This window comes from Schistocerca piceifrons, chromosome 8, assembly GCF_021461385.2.
Source record: "Schistocerca piceifrons isolate TAMUIC-IGC-003096 chromosome 8, iqSchPice1.1, whole genome shotgun sequence".
Taxonomy (NCBI): Eukaryota; Metazoa; Arthropoda; class Insecta; order Orthoptera; family Acrididae; genus Schistocerca; species Schistocerca piceifrons.
The window spans coordinates 218,047,020-218,069,238 of record NC_060145.1 but is presented as its reverse complement, the minus strand read 5'-3'; the positions used below and the strand labels follow the sequence as shown (position 1 = coordinate 218,069,238).

The 22,219-nt window shown below is 36.9% G+C and overlaps 1 protein-coding gene across 1 annotated transcript in view; it reads left to right on the top strand.

Annotated features, from left to right (window-relative positions):
- Window positions 1-22,219, top strand: part of LOC124711693 (sodium channel protein Nach-like) — a 163,751-nt gene that overhangs the window by 106,396 nt on the left and 35,136 nt on the right. The window contains exon 9 of the mRNA XM_047241892.1: window positions 3,402-3,522. Within this exon, the coding sequence (XP_047097848.1) occupies window positions 3,402-3,522 (121 nt within the window). The remainder of the gene's footprint in view (window positions 1-3,401; window positions 3,523-22,219) is intronic.

Below are 22,219 nucleotides of genomic sequence, written 5' to 3'. Positions count from 1 at the left end.
CTGCTTCATTTACTGCATTTTTATATTTTCTCCTTTCATCAATTAAATTCAATATTTCTTCTGTTACCCAAGGATTTCTACTAGCCCTTGTCTTTTTACCTACTTGATCCTCTGCTGCCTTCACTATTTCATCTCTCAAACCTACCCATTCTTCTTCTACTGTATTTCTTTCCCCTATTCCTGTCAATTGTTCTCTTATGCTCTCCATGAAACTCTCTACAACCTCTGGTTTAGTCAGTTTATCCAGGTCCCATCTCCTTAAATTCCCACCTTTTTGCAGTTTCTTCAGTTTTAATCTACAGTTCATAACCAACAGATTGTGGTCAGAGTCCACATCTTTGTTAACATTGAATATAGATTTAAGTGTCAGGAAGTCGTTTCTGAAAGTATTTGTATGGAGTGTAGTCATGTATGGAAGTGAAACGTGGATGATAAATAGTTTGGACAAGAAGATTGGTCTTTATGTGACTTTCATTTTTATAAGATTTGGTACTAAACTTGTGCAGTGGCTATTGAATATGGTGGCAATTTGTAAAGGGTCATTTATAGTTTTACCTTCACTTTTAAGAACAATTTTTTTTGATTCTGCCTAAGTCTGTATGTATTACATTCCAAACTGATTTCATTTTTTGCTACCCTTTTTCTGTTGATGTATGAATCATTGTTTAATTTTTTTGCTGCTATAATGGCTTTCTTGTACATTTTTCTGTAGCGGTTTACGTACTGTTTCAGAGTCGGATTTTGCCTAGATGGTTTAATTAACATTCTAAATTTCTCTGAAGATTTTCTTATACCCTGTATTATCCAAGTGTTAGTCTGGTTTTTACTTTAATTTTCTTTAGAGGGAATGGCGGTTCATAGCAGAATGCAAATGTCATGCAGTATGGAAGCAACAGTCTGGAGGGGGCGGGGAAGGGGAAGGGATAGCAATGTATGGATTGGTGGAGAGAGGAGTGCTGTCTGCCGGCAGGCTCAGTGTCAGGAGGTTGTGGGGCAGGAAGATGATGAAAATGGAGACAGAGAGAGAGAGAGAGAGAGGGGGGGGGAAGGTGTGGGGGGAAAGATGGAGGGTTGCATTGGCAGAGGGCAGCACACAAAGGGGATTGGAGACAAGAATGGGGAGAAGGTGATAGGACAGAGAGGGTGGGAACTGTTAGGTAGAGGATGTGGCGACATGTTACCATAGATTGAGGCCAGGATAATTATGGGAGCAAAGAATCTGCTCAGTTGGGCTGCAGGATGGTCTGTTTTGCTCTTGGCCATAATTTGGTGGTGGCTATTTATCCTGGTGGTGAGCTGGTTGGTAGTCATACCAATATAAAAATCTGTGCAATGTATGCAGCAGAGGTGGTGTATAACATGGCTGCTTTCACAGGTGGCGTGGCCTCTGATGGGGTAGGATAAGCCAGTGACAGGACTGGAGTAGGAAGTGGTGGATAAATGTATTGGGTGGGTCTTGTACCTGTGTATTCCATAGGGATATGGCCCTTGTGGCAATGGGTTGAGACTGGGAGTGGCATGGGGGTGGACTAGGACATTGTGGAGGTTGGGTGGGTGACAGAACACTACTGTAGGAGGGTGGGAAGGATCTCAGGTAGGATGTTCCTAATTTCAGGGCATGACAATAGGCAATCAAAGCCCTGGTGAGGTATATTGTTCAGTTGTTCCAGTCTGGGTTGGTATTGGGTGACAAAGGGAGCACTTCTTTGTTGCTGGTTCTTGAGGTTGGTAGGATGAATGGGGTTGTGAGGAAAAATGACATGAGCGATTTGTTTGTGGACTAGGTCTGGGGAACAGTGCCTGTCAGTGAAGGCCTTAATGAAACCCTCATTGTACTGGGCAAAGGGAGTTCTTGTCACTGCAAATACACCATCACTGGGTGATCAGACTGTATGGGAGTGATTTTTTGGTGTGAAAGAGGTGACAGCTGTTGAAATGCAGGTACTGTTGATGGATTGTGGATTTAATGTTGGCAGAAGTGTGGATGGAGGCACCAGAGAGGAGGAGGTCGGCATCTAGGAAGGTGGCACACTGGATTGAGGAGTACCAGGTGAAGCAGATGGGAGAGCAGGTGTTGGGGTTCTGAGGGAATGAGGATAGGGTATCTTTGCCCTGAGTCCATATCAAAAAGATATCTGCAATAAACCTGAACCAGGCTGGGGGTTTGGCATTTTGGGAGGCTAGGAAGATCTCCTTTAGATGGCCCACGAACAGGTTGTCATAGCAGGCAGTCGTGCTAATGGCAATGGCTGTGCCATAGATTTTCTTGTACACCTTCCCTCCAAATTAGTAACTGTGAGTTAGGGTATAGTTAGTAAGTTGTGTGAGGAATGACGTAGTGGATTTGGAGTTTGAATAACATTGGGGAAGGTAGTGCTCACTTGTGATAAGACCATGGGTGTGAGGGATGTTAGTGTATGGGGAAGTGGCATCAACAGTCAGGGTAGGGATCCAGAAGGTAAGGTGATAGAGATGGTGGAGAGTCAGTGAAGGATGTGGTTGGTATCTTTGACATGGGAGGCTAGATTATGGGCAACTGGTTGGAGGTGCTTGTCAATGAGGGCCCAATTTCTTTCAGTGGGTGCACAATAACCACCTACAATAGGGTATCCAGGATTGTTGAGTTTGTGGATTTTGAAGAGTGTGTACAAGATGTGTGTGAGTGGGTGTCATAGGGTTGAAGAGAGAAACAGATTCAGGGAAGAGGTTTGAGAAGGACCTAAGGCTTTAAGCAGGGATTGGTGACTGTCGGACTTCTGGATGGGATAATTCTGGCAGAGTTTATAGGTGGAGGAATCAGATAAATGGCAGAGGTCTTCCACTAAGAAATCACTGAAATTCATAACAACTGTGGTGCAAATTTTGTCTGCAGATAGGAGGATTAGGTCATGATTAGTTCTGGAAGGTTGGCATTTTGAGGAAGGGGCCTGGGAAAGTATGGTGAGGCCAAACTGTGGAGGTAGGGAATCTGTGGAAGGTGACGAGCATGTAATTAGGCGGGGATGGGGGGGGGGGGGGGGGATCCTCATGGTTTGATGGTGATATAAACTGGGAGAGGCAGGGTTCAGTGTTGGAATTTGATTGGCCTTGGTTGGAGGGGTTGGTGATCAAGAAGTGTTTCCATTTCAGGGATTGGAAGAAGGAGAGTATGTCTGTGTCATTTCCTTTTAATTTTCTTCATATGCATAGTTCCTTCCCATGACTTGTTTTCTTCTTTAGAACTGATACCTCTTCCTTTAGATGCTCAATTTTGTTTTTCATTTATTAATATTCATAACTTGATTTTAAATTCTTGTAGCATAATTAAAATTACCTGTAATAATAATTCAAAAAATCAGTATTCTTAATGAATTTTATTCAATATGATAGGTCCAATGGGTATATTTACTTATTTATTACAGAACGTCTAGGAATATTGAAAGCTGCTTGGGAAACCAAGAAGCTTGGTATAGTCTGTGACTGCAGAACATCATGTGATGACCAAGAATACAATGTGGTATGGAAACATGCTACAACAAAACGGCAAGTAATATTATTCTCTGTAATTCATTTGGAAACATGCTACAAAATGGCAACTAATATTCTTCTCTATAATTGTTTAGATATTTTTCCTGAAACTGGACATAGAAAACTCAATGTAGTCTAGTAATATGGTGAGCAGACAAGCAACTTCTATGTATAGTATATCATAGACTCTTTTTAAACCACATCTTCATTATGGGTATACTCAAATATTCAGTGATCAAAGAGAGTGTTCACACATCAAAGAAAAGCAATTACAATCATTTTAAGAAAAAGGCCACATAAAGCATACTGACATTGCTTCAATGGTCCAGTCATCTTAACCTTAATATCACTTCACATCTGCAGAATAATAGGACAATACGTTGAGAATGTGGGTCATGCGGGAGGCTTGCCAGAGATAAATCCCTGCAGTCACACTATCCTCTGTGTCCTCAGTGGCTCAGATGGATAGAGTGTCTGCCATGTAAGCAGGAGATCCCGGGTTCTAGTCCTGGTTGGGGCACACATTTTCATCTGTCCCCGTTGACATATGTCAATGCCTGTAAGCAGCTAAAGTTTTTCATTTCATTGTAATAATATTCATCACAGAAAACAGGTTAGAAAGGACAGAAAACATAAGTGTTCACATCCACAACACACAAAGGAGGAATCAGTTCAGGAGCATACCCCACAAACATAGAATCCTTAAAATATGATCTCAGCTCTCATGCATCACATTCATAAAAAGTCTGAACCTAAAGCTATTGAATGATGCACACATCACAGTAACTTTACAAAGATAAAAAACTCTCTGATGGAAAAGAAATATTACACTGGTAAAGATAACCTAATGAATTAAATCTGTATATTAGGGGTTTTATGTAATCATTAATGTCAGAACCTTTGTCTAAACTGATAAACTGCCTATTGGCTTCTGTCTCAGGTTCTTCGGCCGATGTTCATCTAATGATTTTTCTGATGTTTCGCCAGCACGAGTGGCTGGCATTGTCAAAGCTTCACTGTTCGCGTGTTTTTGTATTTCTACAGCTTCTCTGAACAAGTGCGTGTGATAGTGGTTCTCTACAGGAAGTTCTGGCTGTAGAGAACCACTATCACACGCGCTTGTTCAGAGAAGCTGTAGAAATACAAAAACACGCGAACAGTTTGAACTAGAAAGAGGAAAGCCTTAAGGTAAACGGATCCTGGCTTCCCGTACTGCAGCGAACGACTGTCGCAGGTAGCAAGAGGAGAACCACACCGGAAATGACCATGGAGAAGCCCTCGGACATTGGTGCACCAGGTACATATAGTCTGCGGCCGCGAGCTCGGCTCCAGTTCACCACCGGCAATGGAGGGTGAAGCTTTGACAATGCTAGCCACTCGTGCTGACGAAACGTCAGAAAAATCATTAGATGAACGTCGGCCGAAGAACCCGAGACAGAAGCCAATAGGCAGTTTGTCAACAAGTGGCCACGAAAGCCTCAACAATTTTGTCTAAACTGTTGCTCTTTTAAGATATATGTGATCAGGTTTCAATTCCTTCATATTTATTGAACCTCAGATTTACTTTTATAATGATCAGCTTTTTAATAGTCAGGAGGTAATCTACGCTCATTAATAAAATCTCACATTTCATTGGTGATAGACTGGGTCAGTGATACTTGAGTCTGACACAAATGTATTTCTCACACACACTGTTTCATAAATACATTCTGTTAACATAATGTGTGATGACCACTGACTAAGTACAAGTTCTTGTGAACTTTTGACTGATTCACAAAGACATGTACATTTCAACAGTTAACCACAGACTGATGGCCAACCAAGGACTGATTTTATTACCAGTTACATGAACTTGATGAAATGAATGTGACATATGGACCATCTGAAGCACTGTTCTGCACACTTAGTTACAGACAAGCATAAGAATGAAAACAATAATCTGATTTTACACATTAATTAATAATATCAAGAAGAGCACAACAAGATAACACAAAAGTTTAATAAACAAAATAGCAATTTGCTTCAAACATGGTCTCTATTAGCAGTTGAAAAATGATAGGTACTATTCCATATAAATAATTTTTACTTCCATGGGGATTCCCAGAGACCATCAAAAGTAAGTAAAAAATTAAATTTTCCAAATTGAATAATTAGCAAACTAACAAATTCTTTTAGTAAAAGTTGATACTTTGAGAAGCAGAAAAATCAGGGCTATAAAACTATGGGACGGGATTTTAGAAATAATCACAAGTTAAAAATTCGAACATTCTAGAACACGAGAACTTTGATTATAAATAATATTTGAGCAGGAAGTTTTTGGTGAAAAACAAAATTTTTATCGAGAAAAGGAGAATGAGGGCTTTAAAATGAGCTACATCAATTTTGCAAGAAAGATCTATTAGCTCATTGCAAATTTAATCTCCACCTGTTCCTTATGAATCTTAAATTATGAATATTTCTTCATGAGAATTATTTTCAGTTAAACCCACTGTACTATTGCAATCATTGCTTGCAAAAGTATTCTGTGAATAATAAAATTTTATGAATTCTTGCTTCAATATGAAAGTAAACAATGGAAAATCCAGGATGGAATGTAACAATGCCAGAGAAGAAAAGTTGCTACCCATCATATAGCAGAGATACTGAGTCGTGATAGGCACAACAAAATGATTCACACACTTATAGCTTTCGGCAATTAAGGCCTTTGTCAGCAGTAGACACACATACACACACGCACACACACACACTCATGCAAACGCAACTTGCACACATGTCTGCAGTCTCAGAGAGCTGAAACCACACTGCGAGCAGCAGCACCAGTGCATGACGGGAGTGGCGACTGGGTGGGAGTAAGGAGGAGGCTGGGGCAGGGAGTGGGATGGATAGTATGGTGGGAGTTGCGGACAGTGAAATGTTGCAGTTTAGACTGCAGACGTGTGTGCAAGTTGCGTTTTCATGTGTGTGTGTGCGTGTACAAGTGTGTATGTGTGTCTACTGCTGACAAAGGCCTTAATGGCCGAAAGCTATACTTGTGTGAATCTTTTTGTTGTGCCTATCGAGACTCATCATCTCTGCTATATAGTGAGTAGCAACTTTCCTTCTCAATATGAAAGTAGGTATTTTGCACAACTGTCATATTTGTGCTGTACATAAATGGGATCAAATAAAAGAAATAAAAATTATATTAACGTCAAGTCCAAGAACAAGTAGGATGGAGCCATTTAGCTCTGTTGCGTCACTCCTTCCCCCTCCCCTCCCCCCCCCAACTGTGTTCCACAAATAAATACTGAAATGTATTTAACTGGAGAATACTATGCAAAAGAAAAGTTAGTTACACAACAATATATCAGTCGTCTCCTATCAACTGACCACATAAATTCTTGAAATGAATAACAATAACACACAGTACCTAAATTTTTTACAAACCACGTAAAACAACTGGGAGATGCAAAACTGATTGTTATTCTGCAATAAAACTAGTCCAGATTGTAAGAGGGTAAATAACAAATTTATTGCCTGTTTATACATCCAATTTTAAATGTATGCACAATGTTACTTTTTTCCTAGAGAATCTGAAACAACATTATTGATACTCTTTTTGTTATAAAGAACAAGAACAAATTGACACTTCTATTATATTGCACTTGTGATGTGCATTATCATCATCATCATTTCATCCCCATCAATGCTGGTGCCGAAGTGGCATCAAATTGAAAGACTTGCACTTGGCAAACCGTCTACCCAACAGGAGGCTCTAGTCACTCAACATTTACATTTTACATAAAGAAAAATTTATCTTTTTGTAGTACAGTAATCTTAAGAAATTTGTTTTTTAATCATAGGTTTTAACTGTGTTAGCATGACATATAGTACTATACAGTTGGAGTTTTAAAATATTACAAATAAGATTGAAAAAAGGATACGATCATGAATTTGTGAATATACGAGTACATGGGCCAGATGGCTTAGGACACGCTACAAATCCCCCAAGAATTTTGCTCGCATTCCACTGCGAGAGAAAGTCTCATAGGCATGTTTACAAATCTGAAAAGCAGAACATGCAGTAACATAAGTGTTTACAAAATCATAGGTTTCTGTGGTTTGCGTAGTTGAAGGCTGGTAAAAAGCAGTGCCTGGTGTGTGCTGAATTGGAGGGTGGTGTCCGATGGTTCTTCATACTGCTGATGGTCTTGATGATTTTTTAGGAGTGGACACAGCTCCCAGGGCATTTACTGCAACATTTCACAGTGTAACAGCTTCAGAATCCAATGTTCCCTAATCACATATATGAAATATTTAATGAGAAAATTGGAAGATAAATAAAGTGTCAGAATCTGAATTGAAGAAAAAAAGGAAAGGGTCAAAATGACTTCTTAACTGATTTGAAGTTAAGTGAAAAGAATGCTTGGCAAACACTTAGGCGAAAGCAAGTACTAACTCATCTTGAAAAAACAATTGGAAAAGATTACTTCTCACAAAAATAATTTTAGATTTTGTAAAATGTAGTTATGCTGTTGAATTTTGTACAAATACTAATTAGTGATATTAAAGAAAAAGTACTTATACTAAGACAAAACTGTAAAGCAAATATTAATGTGTTAGCAGTAACAAGACTAAAGCTAACACCCAACAATCAATAAATTTTAACTTGGATTCAGAAAATAATAAGATAAATGATTTGTTCTCGTATACAATTGACTTTCTAAAGTTGAAAAGTTAATATTATTTTGAAAACAGTCTTTCCTGTTACTTTCATCATAACAGTAAAATACAATGACACTTCCAATATTGTAGATTATGATACAAATTTCACTACTGAAAAATGAGATACCATATCACAGAAGTAAGTTCTTTGTGCCTTTTTGGCACTACCATGGATTACAGTACCATTTTACATTGACAATAGTTTCAACAACTCTCTTTTACACACCTCGGTGAAAATAGGATTTGTTTGTTTCAGAGTTCTGCATCATAGACATGTACATAAAATTGCGTGGTGCCTTCTGCACTGTTTACAAGTTGTTCAAAGACAAAGAATAGTATACATATATTACTAGTTATCAGACAGTATCTTCAAGGTATTTATAAAAATGATAAAATGTTATGCAGTTTTTTTAATGAGGTGTGGGTATAGTATTCAATGGCAAAATAGTCTTTGTACCTGTTAGTATCATTCAAGAATCACCCCCATACTCATAGTTGGTTACATAAATAATAAAACATCAAAGAAAATATGTAACAGCACTAAGATACTTACAAGTCATTGTGTGGGATATGGTTGAGTTGAAACATGTAAAAACTAGAATTTCTGTACAGATAAATGATGATCATTACATGTTTCCATAAGTCACTGTATGGTTGTAACACTTGGTGCACATGAAGCACAAAACAAAGTCAGTATAAAGTCTCCCATCTAGGGTAAAATATTTCAAAAACTTAGTATATACCTCACCATATTTTCATTTGATATTCAGAAACAGTAACAAAACAATAATATGCCTCAAGCATATAGTCTGATACAATAAGTAGCTCAGTTTATAAAGCCTTTTGAGTACTGAAAACATCAACCATCAAAGGTTAAGAAGTGTCATCCAGACTTATCTTGTATGATTCAGTGTAAGTATAAAGAATTTCATAAGTTCAGAAATAAACAGTTTCACTTCTCATTACCTTTCAACAGTGTACAAGTATGTAGTGGCATATAGGCATAGTTGTTAATTCACTAGAAACATTCTTCAGTTTACTTCCTATTTTCAAGTGTCATGTTCTTCACATTAATTACCAACAAGGTGCTTAATTACTTTTCAGTGTACAGATTATTGGCACATTGCATAATTAAAAAAGATGTCACACTTAACATAGAATCAACCTTTCTACATAAATATAACTGAGTATTTACTTGCATCTGTTACTTCACATCAGAAACAACTTGCATTACAAACCTTGCTGACTACATGTGTCTTCCAAAACTTTCTCCACAGTAAGAAAAGACAGGTTCCCTATCCAGTCCATACCTAACATCATTCTCCTCATTACATCAGTAATACAACAATACTTCACTAAATACATCAAATATCTCCTCATTGCATCAACATAATAGCTCTACCTCATACCCTCATAATATCACCTAATTACTCCACTAAATACTCCATAATAATAATCACCTAAGAAAAATCACCTGCTTCACATTACACAACAGACCAACCTCACAAACCATCACATAACAGCAGACCTCACAACTTATATAGCTTTTCTTCTAACAATAGAAACAGACATTACACTATTTACATTTTTTATTGCTTTACTGTATGTAATTATTGCATAGCTTGCACAACTCATTACTGTAAACAATCACATTACTTCAACTTAAGGGTCAGAAAGGTAATACTCCCTACAATCACTTCATTACTTTCAAATGCATTTCACTAGGCAACTGTACTTTCCCTTGTGACATTATGCAAAGACTTTGAAAACTAGTACATGACACTAAATATCTCAGGTGTACTCTACTACTAATAGCTATATATACCATATACTTCCTCAAAATTTACCAAATATTGTGTATACATTGTGTACTAATCTCATTACTCCTACAATTATACAACCTTTTACACTTACATTTTTACTGGTTACTCAAGGTGTTCAACATAATTTGATATACTTGTACATTTTGTAAAATTCCATTACCTTACCTTTTTTGTATAATCAAAAAACTTTTTTCACTACAAACAGTAAAACATCCTACTGATTACTTTTGTAGTCAGAAATAATCAGACATGTGTTAACTCTCTGAATTTTACATAATCAGTGTTGTATAGGTTTTATGTTTCTGTTTACTGTTAAGAATGACTGTGCACCAATGTTTCCACCAACTGAGAAGGTTTCAGTTTAACCTGTCACCTCTACTATCATTATCTGTCACATGTGGGGGGACTGGTTATTATTTATCCACTGTCCACCTCTATTTTCAAAATTCCTATCATCATTTCTGTTCCCGGAATTTCTATTCTCGTAAAACTGTTGGTGGTCCTACATCCTAATAATTTCTAAAATTATTTGGATTCCTGTCTTTCCTCCCTAGAGTGTTGTTATGTCCTTAGTTAAAATTGTCATTATTATTAGTGTTTCTATTATGATTGTGATTACTCCAGTTTGGCCTCCCGAAATCAGTACTGTATCGACCAAACCCATTACATGCCCTGTCCAACTTTTCTACGTATTTTACGAACTGGTCTGCAGAATCATCTGGCCCATAAACTAACCTCATTTGAATTCTTTCTGGTAGCCTTCTTTTAAGTGCATCTATTTGCATTCATTCATCAAGAGGTTGGTCTGAGTGTGCAAGTTTCATGATCTGGTCTTTACAAAACTCTTTCAAATCCCCTCACTGCTCCCTGTATAGCAGACCAGTAAAAAACTCACTCTTTGTCCTTGCCTGTTCAGTGTCAGACCAAAACTTTTTGAAGAAACACTTTTCAAATTCATCTATGGATAAATTGCTACAGTCAAGTTGGTTGGCCCATGACAAGGCTTCCCTTTCTAACAAGCTTTTAATAAACTTAATTTTTAATTCATCATTCAAACCAGGCAGAAAACTATCATGACAATGTTGTATAAAATCGACTGGGTGAAAATGCTTGTCACCGGGGAAACACTTTAGTGGCATAGTAGGAAAGCTTGGATGTCCTATGTTACAGGATTTTTTTAGGTAAGCCCCATCTTTTAATTGTTGTACTTGTTTTTTTTAGTAATAGTGAAATCTCTGTCACATTTGAGTCTGTTATCTCAGATATCTTCTGAACTTTTCATTTACATCTAAGGCAACACTGTCTATTTTTTTCATTTAACTTATTTGTAAAGATTACAGCTTGTTTACTAGTATCTCCAACAGCATCTTTACATCTAACTTCAACAGCACCTATCTCGGACTTGAGATCCTTGTCCACTTCCCCTGTTTTTGTCTCTAAAGATCGTATTTTGGACTCTACCCTCCCCTCTACTTTTTTCACACTTTCATCTATAGATTTCACTTGAGAACAGACACCAACTAAGTCTTTTGTAACATTTGAAATTTGCACATTAAGCTCTGTTCTAATTAGATTACATTCTGAGACTATTGCCTTTTAATAGTTTTTCACAAATTTTTTCCACTGATGACAGTTTTTTTAAATGTTTCACAATTTTTCTCACGTTCTTCACTATTTTTTTCATTGATGAAATTAATGCAGTAAACATGTCTTGTTAATTTAACTGTTTGTGCTTTTCACTCAACATTGTTTCAGTTATGTACAACTGTACTTGTTTCTCATGGTCTGGATTTGAATCTAACATACTACTGTCCAAAAATCCCAAGTCTGCACTGATTTTGTTTAACTGTTCTGGTTGACTATTGTGTAATACATCCTGAAACATGCCTTTATCACCTATGTCCTGTTAAAGACACTAGTTGAAGCTGGTAGGTTCAGCACATATATTTCATTGTTCTGATCATGATCCATTTTTTGTAAATTTGTTTGTAAATTGTCAATGCAAGAAAAAACCAATCAAACTTTTCACAAAACACTGCACTGAGGAAATACAAAAATAAATGTTTTAATTGGTACTTAGCTTATTATTGTCCTGGATTACATAGGTGGTGTCAACTTTGATAATAATACTTCAACCTTTTACAATCATGTATGTCCATAGTGTTGCGCCATTCCAAAACTTCTCAACATTTACTATGTTAAATTATATTTGGTTTAAAATCATTCCACACAATTGTATGCTTTTTGGCCAACTGAAACATAAACACTGTAAAAAATCTGAAAGTACAAGTATCCTGGTCACAATGGTTCCATTTTAACAATGTCCTTTGTTACGCACAATTGGATGACCATTAATTGTAATAAATGTTCATGGAGTTAAAATATTGTAGGTTGGGTCTAGTGGTAGTTTTAAAGAATAAATACTCATCTTGTTTTTTAAGGATCTCCTTCAAATCCTTGCTTGAATTTCTTCTATCTGGAAGCCAGTTTATCTTGTAGGTCTTCCGTCCTTCCCGCCAGACAACATGTGACAACCACCTGGCACAGTTAACATTGTTCCAAAGTACATCAGTAAAGAGACAATCATACTAAGGTCAAAACATAGAACATTAAAATGAAAATAATTTACAGAAAATGAAATTCACTCAACAGCACAATAGAACAATTATGAAAAAATTTATATTCACATAAACAAAAATTTATCTTTTTGTTGTACTGTAATTTTATGAAATTTGTTTTTTAATCACAGAGGTTAATTGTGCTAGCACTACACATACTAATATACAGTTGGAGTTTTAAAACATTACAAATAAGTTTGAAAAAAGAGAATATAGTAAATTTGTGAATATACATGGCCCAGAGGGCTTACTGCACGTTACACCATGCATCCTGCATGGGTATGGACTCATCTACACACACCATGGACTCGACAATGCTCCAGCCTCTCCTCCACCCATTACTTATCAGCTGCAACAGACTTCAAAGGCAACCTCTAATGTGCAATCAGCAACCAGTGCACAACCCAGTCCGGATAACATATCCGATTCGACAGAAAATATCACTGACACTAAGAGGGGCATGGTGAAGCACAGTGTTTTGTGCTATGTAATGCTGCACACAAGTGATAACTATTTTTAATTATTATTTTTGGTGTAGTCACTGACTTATGTTTTCCTTTTCTTTAGTATATGTTTTACTCTGTTGTTGAATGTGCTATTTAACAGAGTCATATGAGTTACAGTTTAGTTTTTATGTTGCAATAAAGCTAATTATCTAGCCTCACAACACCACTTTAGGCTGAATACATGACTAACATTAATCTCAATTACAAAAAAGACTGCTCTGTATTTAATTTTTGAAATATTTTGGTCTATTGCTCCTATAGCATTTCTAGAGCTTCCATATTACCTCATCATAACCACATTCAAATTCAAACCTAACGGCAGGGTCATGGATTGAATATAATACTTAACAATGAAAGCACATTTATTACGAAAACCAACCTACTGCCAGAATGGAACTGAACTCCTGGATACAGAATGCTGCTGTTTATACAAACATCAAATGTCCCAAAATATACAAGCATTACAAACAAAAGATATTTTGAGAAATTTCCAGAAATGATAAATATTAAATAAAAAATAATAGCTGGTGATTGGATTTCAACTGGCATTCCACAGAAAGCCATCCAGTAACACTAAGTGCTACATCACATTCTTGCAGCACAGCTTGTGGTGCTGATCCCTCTCCTGGAGAAACAGTGATGCACTGTTTCAGAAGCTCTCACTGGAACCAACAACAGCATGCTGGATCTAGTTCTTGGCAGTGGTCCTCTACGTGGCAGCACTGATAGATCCTCACGTCCTGGTCATGTTACCACAGCCTCTTCACTGAGATAAACAGCATATGTAATGACTCCTACCAAAGCTTCATAATCACTGAGCAGGTTTTCAGATTCTTTCAATGAGAAACCCTCAAGTCAATCTGCACGTCAGAAGTGCAGTAGGGATTCATATGGAGGACATGGATGACATCTCTGCATTTTTGTCTTCTTAATGAAGGGTCATAATCTTTGAATTCATTTCTGATGTCCAGTAAGCAATGAAGGATAAAGTAAGGCCCAAAATAGCACTTTATAAACTTTCCCGATAGCCCCACTTTTCACACGGGTCTAAAACTACATACCATGTTTCCTGGGCTGTATTTCACTGACCCTGCTTTGTGTTATAAGGCTCTTGGTGTTTATACTGGGCATCCAGGGTCTGTATAAGAGCCAGCTGTCTTGCTTCTTTGATACTGATGGTGAGGTGTTCCATGCAGTCATTCTAAGTATTATGCAGTTGAAACAGGAACAGTATATTCATTTTCAGCTTGACCTCTTGACAAGGAGCATGAAGAATGGTGTAGTCTTGTAGTGTCTTGTTTCACTGTGTTGTAAGCAAATGCCACAATAGGCAGTATCATATCCAATTCTCCCTGTCTGACATAAATGTACATGTGCATATCTGCCAATATTTTATTAAAGCACTCTGATCTCCTTTATCTGTGTGTCATAGGCAGTTTTCATCCTGTGCATGTCACAATTACCTCTGATACTAAGCATGACTGGAAAAAAATTCCATGATCAGAGGCCATCATAAGAGTGCTCCATGCTACAAAATTATGTCTTCTACAAGGAATTTTGCAATTTCTTGAGCTTTGGTAGCTGATACATATTTGGTGACAGCATAGTGGGTGAAGTAGAAAGTATAGGCTATCATCAATTAATTCCCATTTATTGACTTTGGGAACCTCCCCAGGAGGTTGATTTCAATTCAGGTGAATGGCATGGCTGCAGGTGGAACTGTTACGTGATGGCCTTGAGGTAACTGTGGCATGTGTTTTCACTGCTGGCATTCCTTGCAGTGGCTCACATAGTGCCTAACAGACTGGTAGAGACCTAGGCGGTGATACATGTGTGAGATTCTGTCTCTAGTCATCACAAATTCTAGGTGACCTGATGTTACAGCATCATGGAAATACTTGAGGATGATTGGCTGTTAATCAGCTGGTATGACAAGAAAACATTTCCAACCCATTGGACTGTAGTTCCTCTTATACAAACCCTGTTTATTAAGTGGAATTACACTTTAGTCAGATCCTCCTTCTAAAAGGCTTCTGTGGTTTTCAGCCGTGTCAGATGTTCCTTCTGTTCAGCAGCAATGTCACTTAACACAGCAATGACTTGAGTCTTCAACCACATTGCTGTGTGCTGCCAAGGGATTCCTTGAGTGAAAGTTGGTGTCCTTATGCTTGTGTCTGCTTTAGTGTACTACAGTGACATCTTACTCTTGAAGCCTCAGTGTCCATCTCGGTAGTTGACCCATTCATTTCTACAGGTCAGTCAGCCAGCATAGCAATTGATAGTCCATCACAACAGTGAATGGTTTGCCAAATAAATATGGCTGGGGCCTGTTGATGATTCAACCAACTGCAAGGCACTCCTTGTCTGTTGTAGAGTACTTGATCTTGGGCTAGGGGAGTATTCTGAAAAGATAAGTTATCACTGATTTTGCACTAGAACTGTGACTGTCCCATACCTGCTAGCTTCAGTGTGCAGTTCTGTCTTGTCATTAAATTCTAGGACTGGCTAAGTTATCAGTGCTTCTTAAGGAAGAGGAAAAATCTGCCTTGCACCTCCTTCCAGGAAAATTTTGTGTCTTCCTGTAGTAGATCTTACAAGGGACATGCCTTGCTACAAAAGTTCTTTACAAATCATTGGTTGTATGAGCACGTTCCATGAAAGCTTCACACTTTAAAAATGTGTTAATGAGTGGAAAAAATCTACTACACTGCAAAAGTTATCTCCATAAGGACACCATTACAGTGTGGCTAATGGATCTATAGTACTTTGTAGAGCTGGCCATGATGTCTCCTTTGTTGATGTTGCTGAGTCTGCATTGTCCCTGTGGCTTCTCATTGTCTAGGTGATGATTACTTTGCTGTTCTGGGTGCAAGAAAAGGTGCAGGTTTTTGATTATCACTGGACTAACCAAATCATGATGCAAGATTCCACGGTTTGTTTAAAAGAAACAAATATTTATTGCCAGAACTTGAATACAACTACACTTTAACATGGCCAGAACTCAAGTGACCAAAAACCCATTGCTCACAAAAGATCGCAGTCGTAGTGACAAAGAACATAAAATTTCAATATTGATTATTGATCGTAGCACATATCCCAATATCATATTAAGCAAATGCTTTTTTAACACAACTTTAATTAGTGTATAACATAGCAAAATGAGGTCTATTTTTCAGTTCCATTACAATTTCCCCCAAGAATTTTGTAAGTACAAACATGCAAACAAAATTCTGACACCAGAATAATGGAACTGCCAAGAATATGATTTTAAATAAATTAAAATTTTTAATAGGATTGCTTTGTTTGAATTTTGCTAACTTTCCATCCATAGCAATGGGCATGGCATTAGGTTTAACACTGAAATTGTGTTACACAAAGTAAAGGAAAACATACAATTGTTAATTTTAAGGTAAATGAAATACAAAAGAAGATTTATAATTTTCACTTAGATGAGTGCATAATGTCATAGCATTTCATATTAAACCATTAAAAGGTTGTAACTTTTGACTGCAGGTTTGTTTTGCCTTCTTTTGTTTACCACTTTACTCCCTACGCATAGTAATGTCCCACATTGTCCATCTGCACTTAGCTGACCTCCCTTAATAGGTATGATTTCTTATTTGTTTTACCTTCTTTTGTTCACCACTTTACTTGCTACTCACAGTAATATCTCACATTGTCCATCTGCACTTAGCTGACCTCCCTTAATAGGTATGATTTCTGCTTGTACTGAAGCAAGTCTATTTCCTCAGCTTAGCTGTTTGTATCACTTCATTGATTATCTGCTTGCAAAAGCAAATGTAGAATAAACTGTCTTCCTATTGACTTATTTTTCTTGAAATGATTCAGCACCTAACCCATAATCACTACTGTCATTATGTAAACAGAAAGGTAAACTGAAATCTGGTCTGTGTAGCAGTTTCTGGTTATTCAGTTCTTTTTTATTGTTGAAAGCCTCTTGAAAATCTTTACTCCATATCCAAACAGTGTCCTTCTTTAATAATATACTTAGACAGGGTGCATTTAAGCTTTGTTTACTTACAAATTTTCTGTAGAACCCACATAGCCCATAAAATCATTTCAGTTGTTTTCTGTTACAGGGGTATAGGAAACTCTGAAATAGCTTTAATTTTGCCTGGATCCACCAAAATTCCTTTTTCTGTTATGATGTGTCCCAAAAATTTTAACTCAGGTACTGCAAATTTGCACTTATGTAGTTTTAGTGTCATTCCCCCCTCTTCTAAGTTTCTCAATTGCCTGTCTTAAAAGCCCAACATGCTTATTCCAGTCTTGTCCAGGTACTAAAATGTCATCTACATAAATCACTAATTTGGATACAAGTTCCTGCCCAAGCACATAGTCTAAAGCTCTAATGAAGTCCGCTACTGACGAGTTCAAGCCAAAAGGGACTACACAATACTGATAGCAATGACCATTGTATAGAAAAGTGGTATATTTCCTAGAGTTTGGTGCCAGACGTACTTGGTGAAAGCCTAAGGTTAAGTCTAGACTTGACATTAATTTTATATCCTTGAACTTGTGCAACAGCTCATCGATGTTTTCAGGTTGGTCTGTTTCCCTGTATAAGATCATGTTTAAAGGCCTGGAGTCTAGAACTGTTCTCACTCCACCATCTCTCTTCGACACAACTACCAGTGGGTTATTATAAGCACTGATACTCCTTTCAATAATGCAACACACTTCCATCTTATGTAATTCTTTTTCAACTGATGTATAGTGAATAGTATTTTATTCGTCTCATGACATACAATTTCTAATCATATGATTAGTGTACAGGAGAAATGTCAAAAAAATGGATAACACAACTTAGGCCTAATTGGTACAAAGAATTTTAACATTAATATAAACTTTTATTTTTCTTTCCTCCCTTTTGTGAAGGATAGCTACATTTACACACAAGACTATATGTAAATTTATCCTGCTCAAATGTTCAATTCATCCTTCATGAACTCCTCAACAGTGTAGTAACAGCATTTGACAAGTATATCATATAGCTTTGTTTTCGGTGTCTCTAGGTTCATACTCAGAACATTCTTTCCTTTTAGCTTGTTATGAATTTTCATTGCCATATACAGAGGAGACTGCACATATAGGTTTAAGCAATGAGTGGGAAGCATAAAATTGTCTTTGTTTCTCGTGTTGATGTCTGATTGAAACAGTTTTTCTCGAATAACTCTAAATTGCTGTGTAAAATGATGATAATATCATAGATGTATAAGGAGGGAACTGTTAATAACTGTTGTTTTTCAAATAGTGGGTGACATGTATGTTTTGCAATGGGGACACCATACGGTTTTATGAAAAATGGATCATGGCATCTCACAAGCAAAGTACATTGGTAACCCCTAACTTTCCCTGGAATGTTGCAAAAGACATGACTGTATTCCCATAAAAAGACTCTAGTTCTTGTTTTTGTCCATTTTTTAGACCGCTAGCTTCTGAAATCTTAGTGTTTACATGTGTTTTGAAATCTACTTCGCTTAAGTCTAGCTCTTATGTCTTTGTCAACATATCTTTCCTCCTTTACAAGATTTATAGTGTTAAATTTATTTTCACCCCAATGACTGGCATTTCAATGTAGTCTTTCTCACATTTCAGCTTTTTTGCTTAGTGTTTCAGATATTTCTGACACTTGACTCCCTGTGTCTACAAAGCCACTCGCCTTCCCAGGTACCAACTTTTACTCTAATGAATGGACTACATATGTCATCACCTTTTTCAGACTGAACATATTCATACAACAAATCATTTTCAATTTCACTAAAACGACGACTTCCTGAATTACAATTACCTGTATTACTGTCACCTTTATTACTTACTGTCATTACATTAATATACACATCATGAATGCTGTACTTGCACTGGTAATTTCATTAATCCAAACATTTTCATCAGTATAACATTGTTTGTCACTGAGGTAATTATCATCCAGTCGCTCAACAATAATGTGTTTAGTATTTTGCCATCAATCAGGATATAAAATTTGAGATATATTAAGAATCATTTTTCTAAAATTACTATCATTTCTAATTACATCACTATTTAGCCACATATTATAAAGAAATAATTCACCTTTGTTCATTGGAAATGGTAGCCTACTTGCACAGTCAGTTTTATTGTTCAGAGAATCTTTATGATCTTCATGTGTTCCTTCATAAGATTACAGAACCTATAGGTTGTGACACTGACATTAACACCACTTAAATTGTTAACAACATCCTTGGGTATATCTAAAACATGCATATCAGTTTCTCCCACAACACCTAATGCTTCCATTTCCGCTTTCAAACAAACAAAATATTTCTCACCATCATCATGCACCATTAAATCTTCATTTTCTCAAATACTACAATCCTCAATCTCTTTCTCCTGAAAACTTACAACGTTGCTTTCACACCCAAGTGTATTTAATTCTTTGCTTATTAAATCAGTGTCAACAATTTGCTTACCTGGTTCCCTCATCAGTGCTTCAATTCCTAAATCATGTAAATCGCTAACCTGCTGGTCCTCTGGCAAACTACAAGTTTCTGCCCACTCATAAAATTCAACCAAGTCAGTTACTTCCTCTGGCTCTTTATACAACCAGTGTGTTCATTATTAACAGATACTGTGTTTAGACATTCATAAGATAACTACACATTACTTCAGACGTATCTTTTGGTACAGCATAGTCACTGTTATCAGTCCATCTATTATCTGTGCTTTTCGCCCCTACCTTGTGGACCGACAATGGAGCACATGCTAGATTTTTACTTCACGATTTCCCATAGCATTTTGACTCCTGGTGTCACTATGTTCACACCAATTCCTATTTTCAAACTCCCTGTTACTACTTCTGTTCCAATTGTTCCCAGATTATCTTCTTGAATGGGAATTATAGTTTTCCCTTGAATGTAAATTATTATTATTTTGACTTTTGTTCCCTATGATGAAAACTATGGTTGTTAGACCTAGTGTTTTCCCTTCTGTAAAAATCAGTATTTCTTCAACTATGATCCCCACCTCTCTGTGTGTGACTGAAATAGTTTGTTAGTTTCCCAACTTTGTCTACAATTCTGTCTAGTTTGTCCACATAGTTTAGAAATTGTTCAGTGTTGTCATCTGCTCCATAAACTAGGTCCCATTGCACATCAGCTGGCAACGTTCTCTTCAAAGCATCAATCTGCGTGAGCTCATCAAAGAGTTTACTCAAATGACAAGTTTCTTCAATTGATTTTTACAAAACTGTTTCATAGTCCCCTGTGTTTCCCTATAATTTGGTCCATTCAGGAACTCGCTCTTTATCCTGGGCTGTTCAGTTTCAGACCAGAACCGTTTTAAGAACCCTATTTCAAATTCTGCATAAGAATTGTCCATAGAAAAATTTTGATTGGCCCGTGACAAATATTCCCCCTCCAAAAATTTTTTCACAAACGTAATTCTCAAACTTTCACTCATATTAGGCAAAAAGTGGTCCCTACAACTCTGCAGAAGAACAGGATGCAAACTACACTCATTAGAAAGGTTTTTAACTTGAATATTGGTTAATTAGATACATGTGTTCATAAAAAAACTTTTTCCTAGCTACATCATTGCTAAGTATTTGAAACTTATGGTTTAACTCTGATATTGCACTTTTTAGTTCACAAATGTTTGTCTTAGTTTCAACCTTGTGGAGTTTTACAGTGTTATTGACTGTTTACACTTGATCATTCACAACAGTTAGTTCTGAATCTACTCTGTTTTTAAGAGCTACAGCCATAGCTTTTACATTTACACAAAGTGTATCTATTTGTCCATTAACATTAACAAAACACTTTGTATTTTTCTCCTTGTCTGTGACCAGTTCATTTTTTACAGGCTGAATTTTGTTACTCAAACTAGATTTTACTTCTCCCACTTAAGAATCTACCACCAAAATCTTTGTTTTTGCCCTGCTAAGTTTCTTGTCTATCTTGGATATGTCATTGCAAAGTTTATTATCCCCCCCCCCCCCCCCCCCACACTCCCCCAAAGTAAGACATTGTCAATTTTTTTGTTCATCGCTCCCTTGAGTTGTGATACTTTCTGATTTATGACCTGAAAACTGTCTGCGAGCATCTGATTCATGTTTTGTAACTGTTCCTCATTAGCCTGTAAGCATGCTGCAACTGCTTGATTTAAAGCTAAAGATTGTTCCATGATTTGTAACATTGATTGTATGTGTGACATCTCCCATTCTGATGAATTATGAATTAAGACTTTCATCCGCTTCTTTGAATGACTCTTCTGTTTTTATTTTTGGCATATCTAATTCCCCAGAGAGTAACAAATTTTCACAATCCTGCTCAGATTCAGCACCACTTTCCTCTTTTACAATGGTCATTTTTGCAAAATTTCATAACCAAAATAATAAATGGAATAAAAAGCACCAGACAAATGTACTTATCTTTTCAGTTGGAGTCTTCACTCATGTGGTCAGTCAACTTTACTGTTTTGTTTTGTCTCCCTCGACTTCCATGTATTGCACTTCTTTGTATCACGTGGTTATCAGACACAAAAAAAATTTTTTTTTCCTTAGGCTCCTGCAAAACAGATTTCGTCAATCCGTGTACATATAAATGTCTTAATTTGGGCACAGAGCCCCCAGTTATCTTAAACCCTCTCTACTACACTGCAAAAGTTATCTCCATGACACCGTTACAGTACGGCTAATGGCTGTCTAGTACTCTGTAGAGCTGGCCATGATGTCTCCTTTGTTGATGCTGCTGAGTCTGCATTGTCCCTGTGGCTTCTTGTTGTCCAGGCGATGATTCCTTTGCAGCTCTGGGTGCAAGAAAAGGTGGGAGTTTTTGATCATCACTGGACAAACCAAATCATGACACAGGATTCTACAGTTTGTTTAAAAGAAACATATATTTATTGCCAGAACTTGAATAAGACTACACTTGACTGCGGCCAGAACTCACGTGGCCAAAAACCATGTTGCTCGCCAAATATCACAGTCATAATGGCAAAGAACATACAATTTCAATACTGATTATTGATCATAACTTATCCTAATATCATATTAAGCAAATGC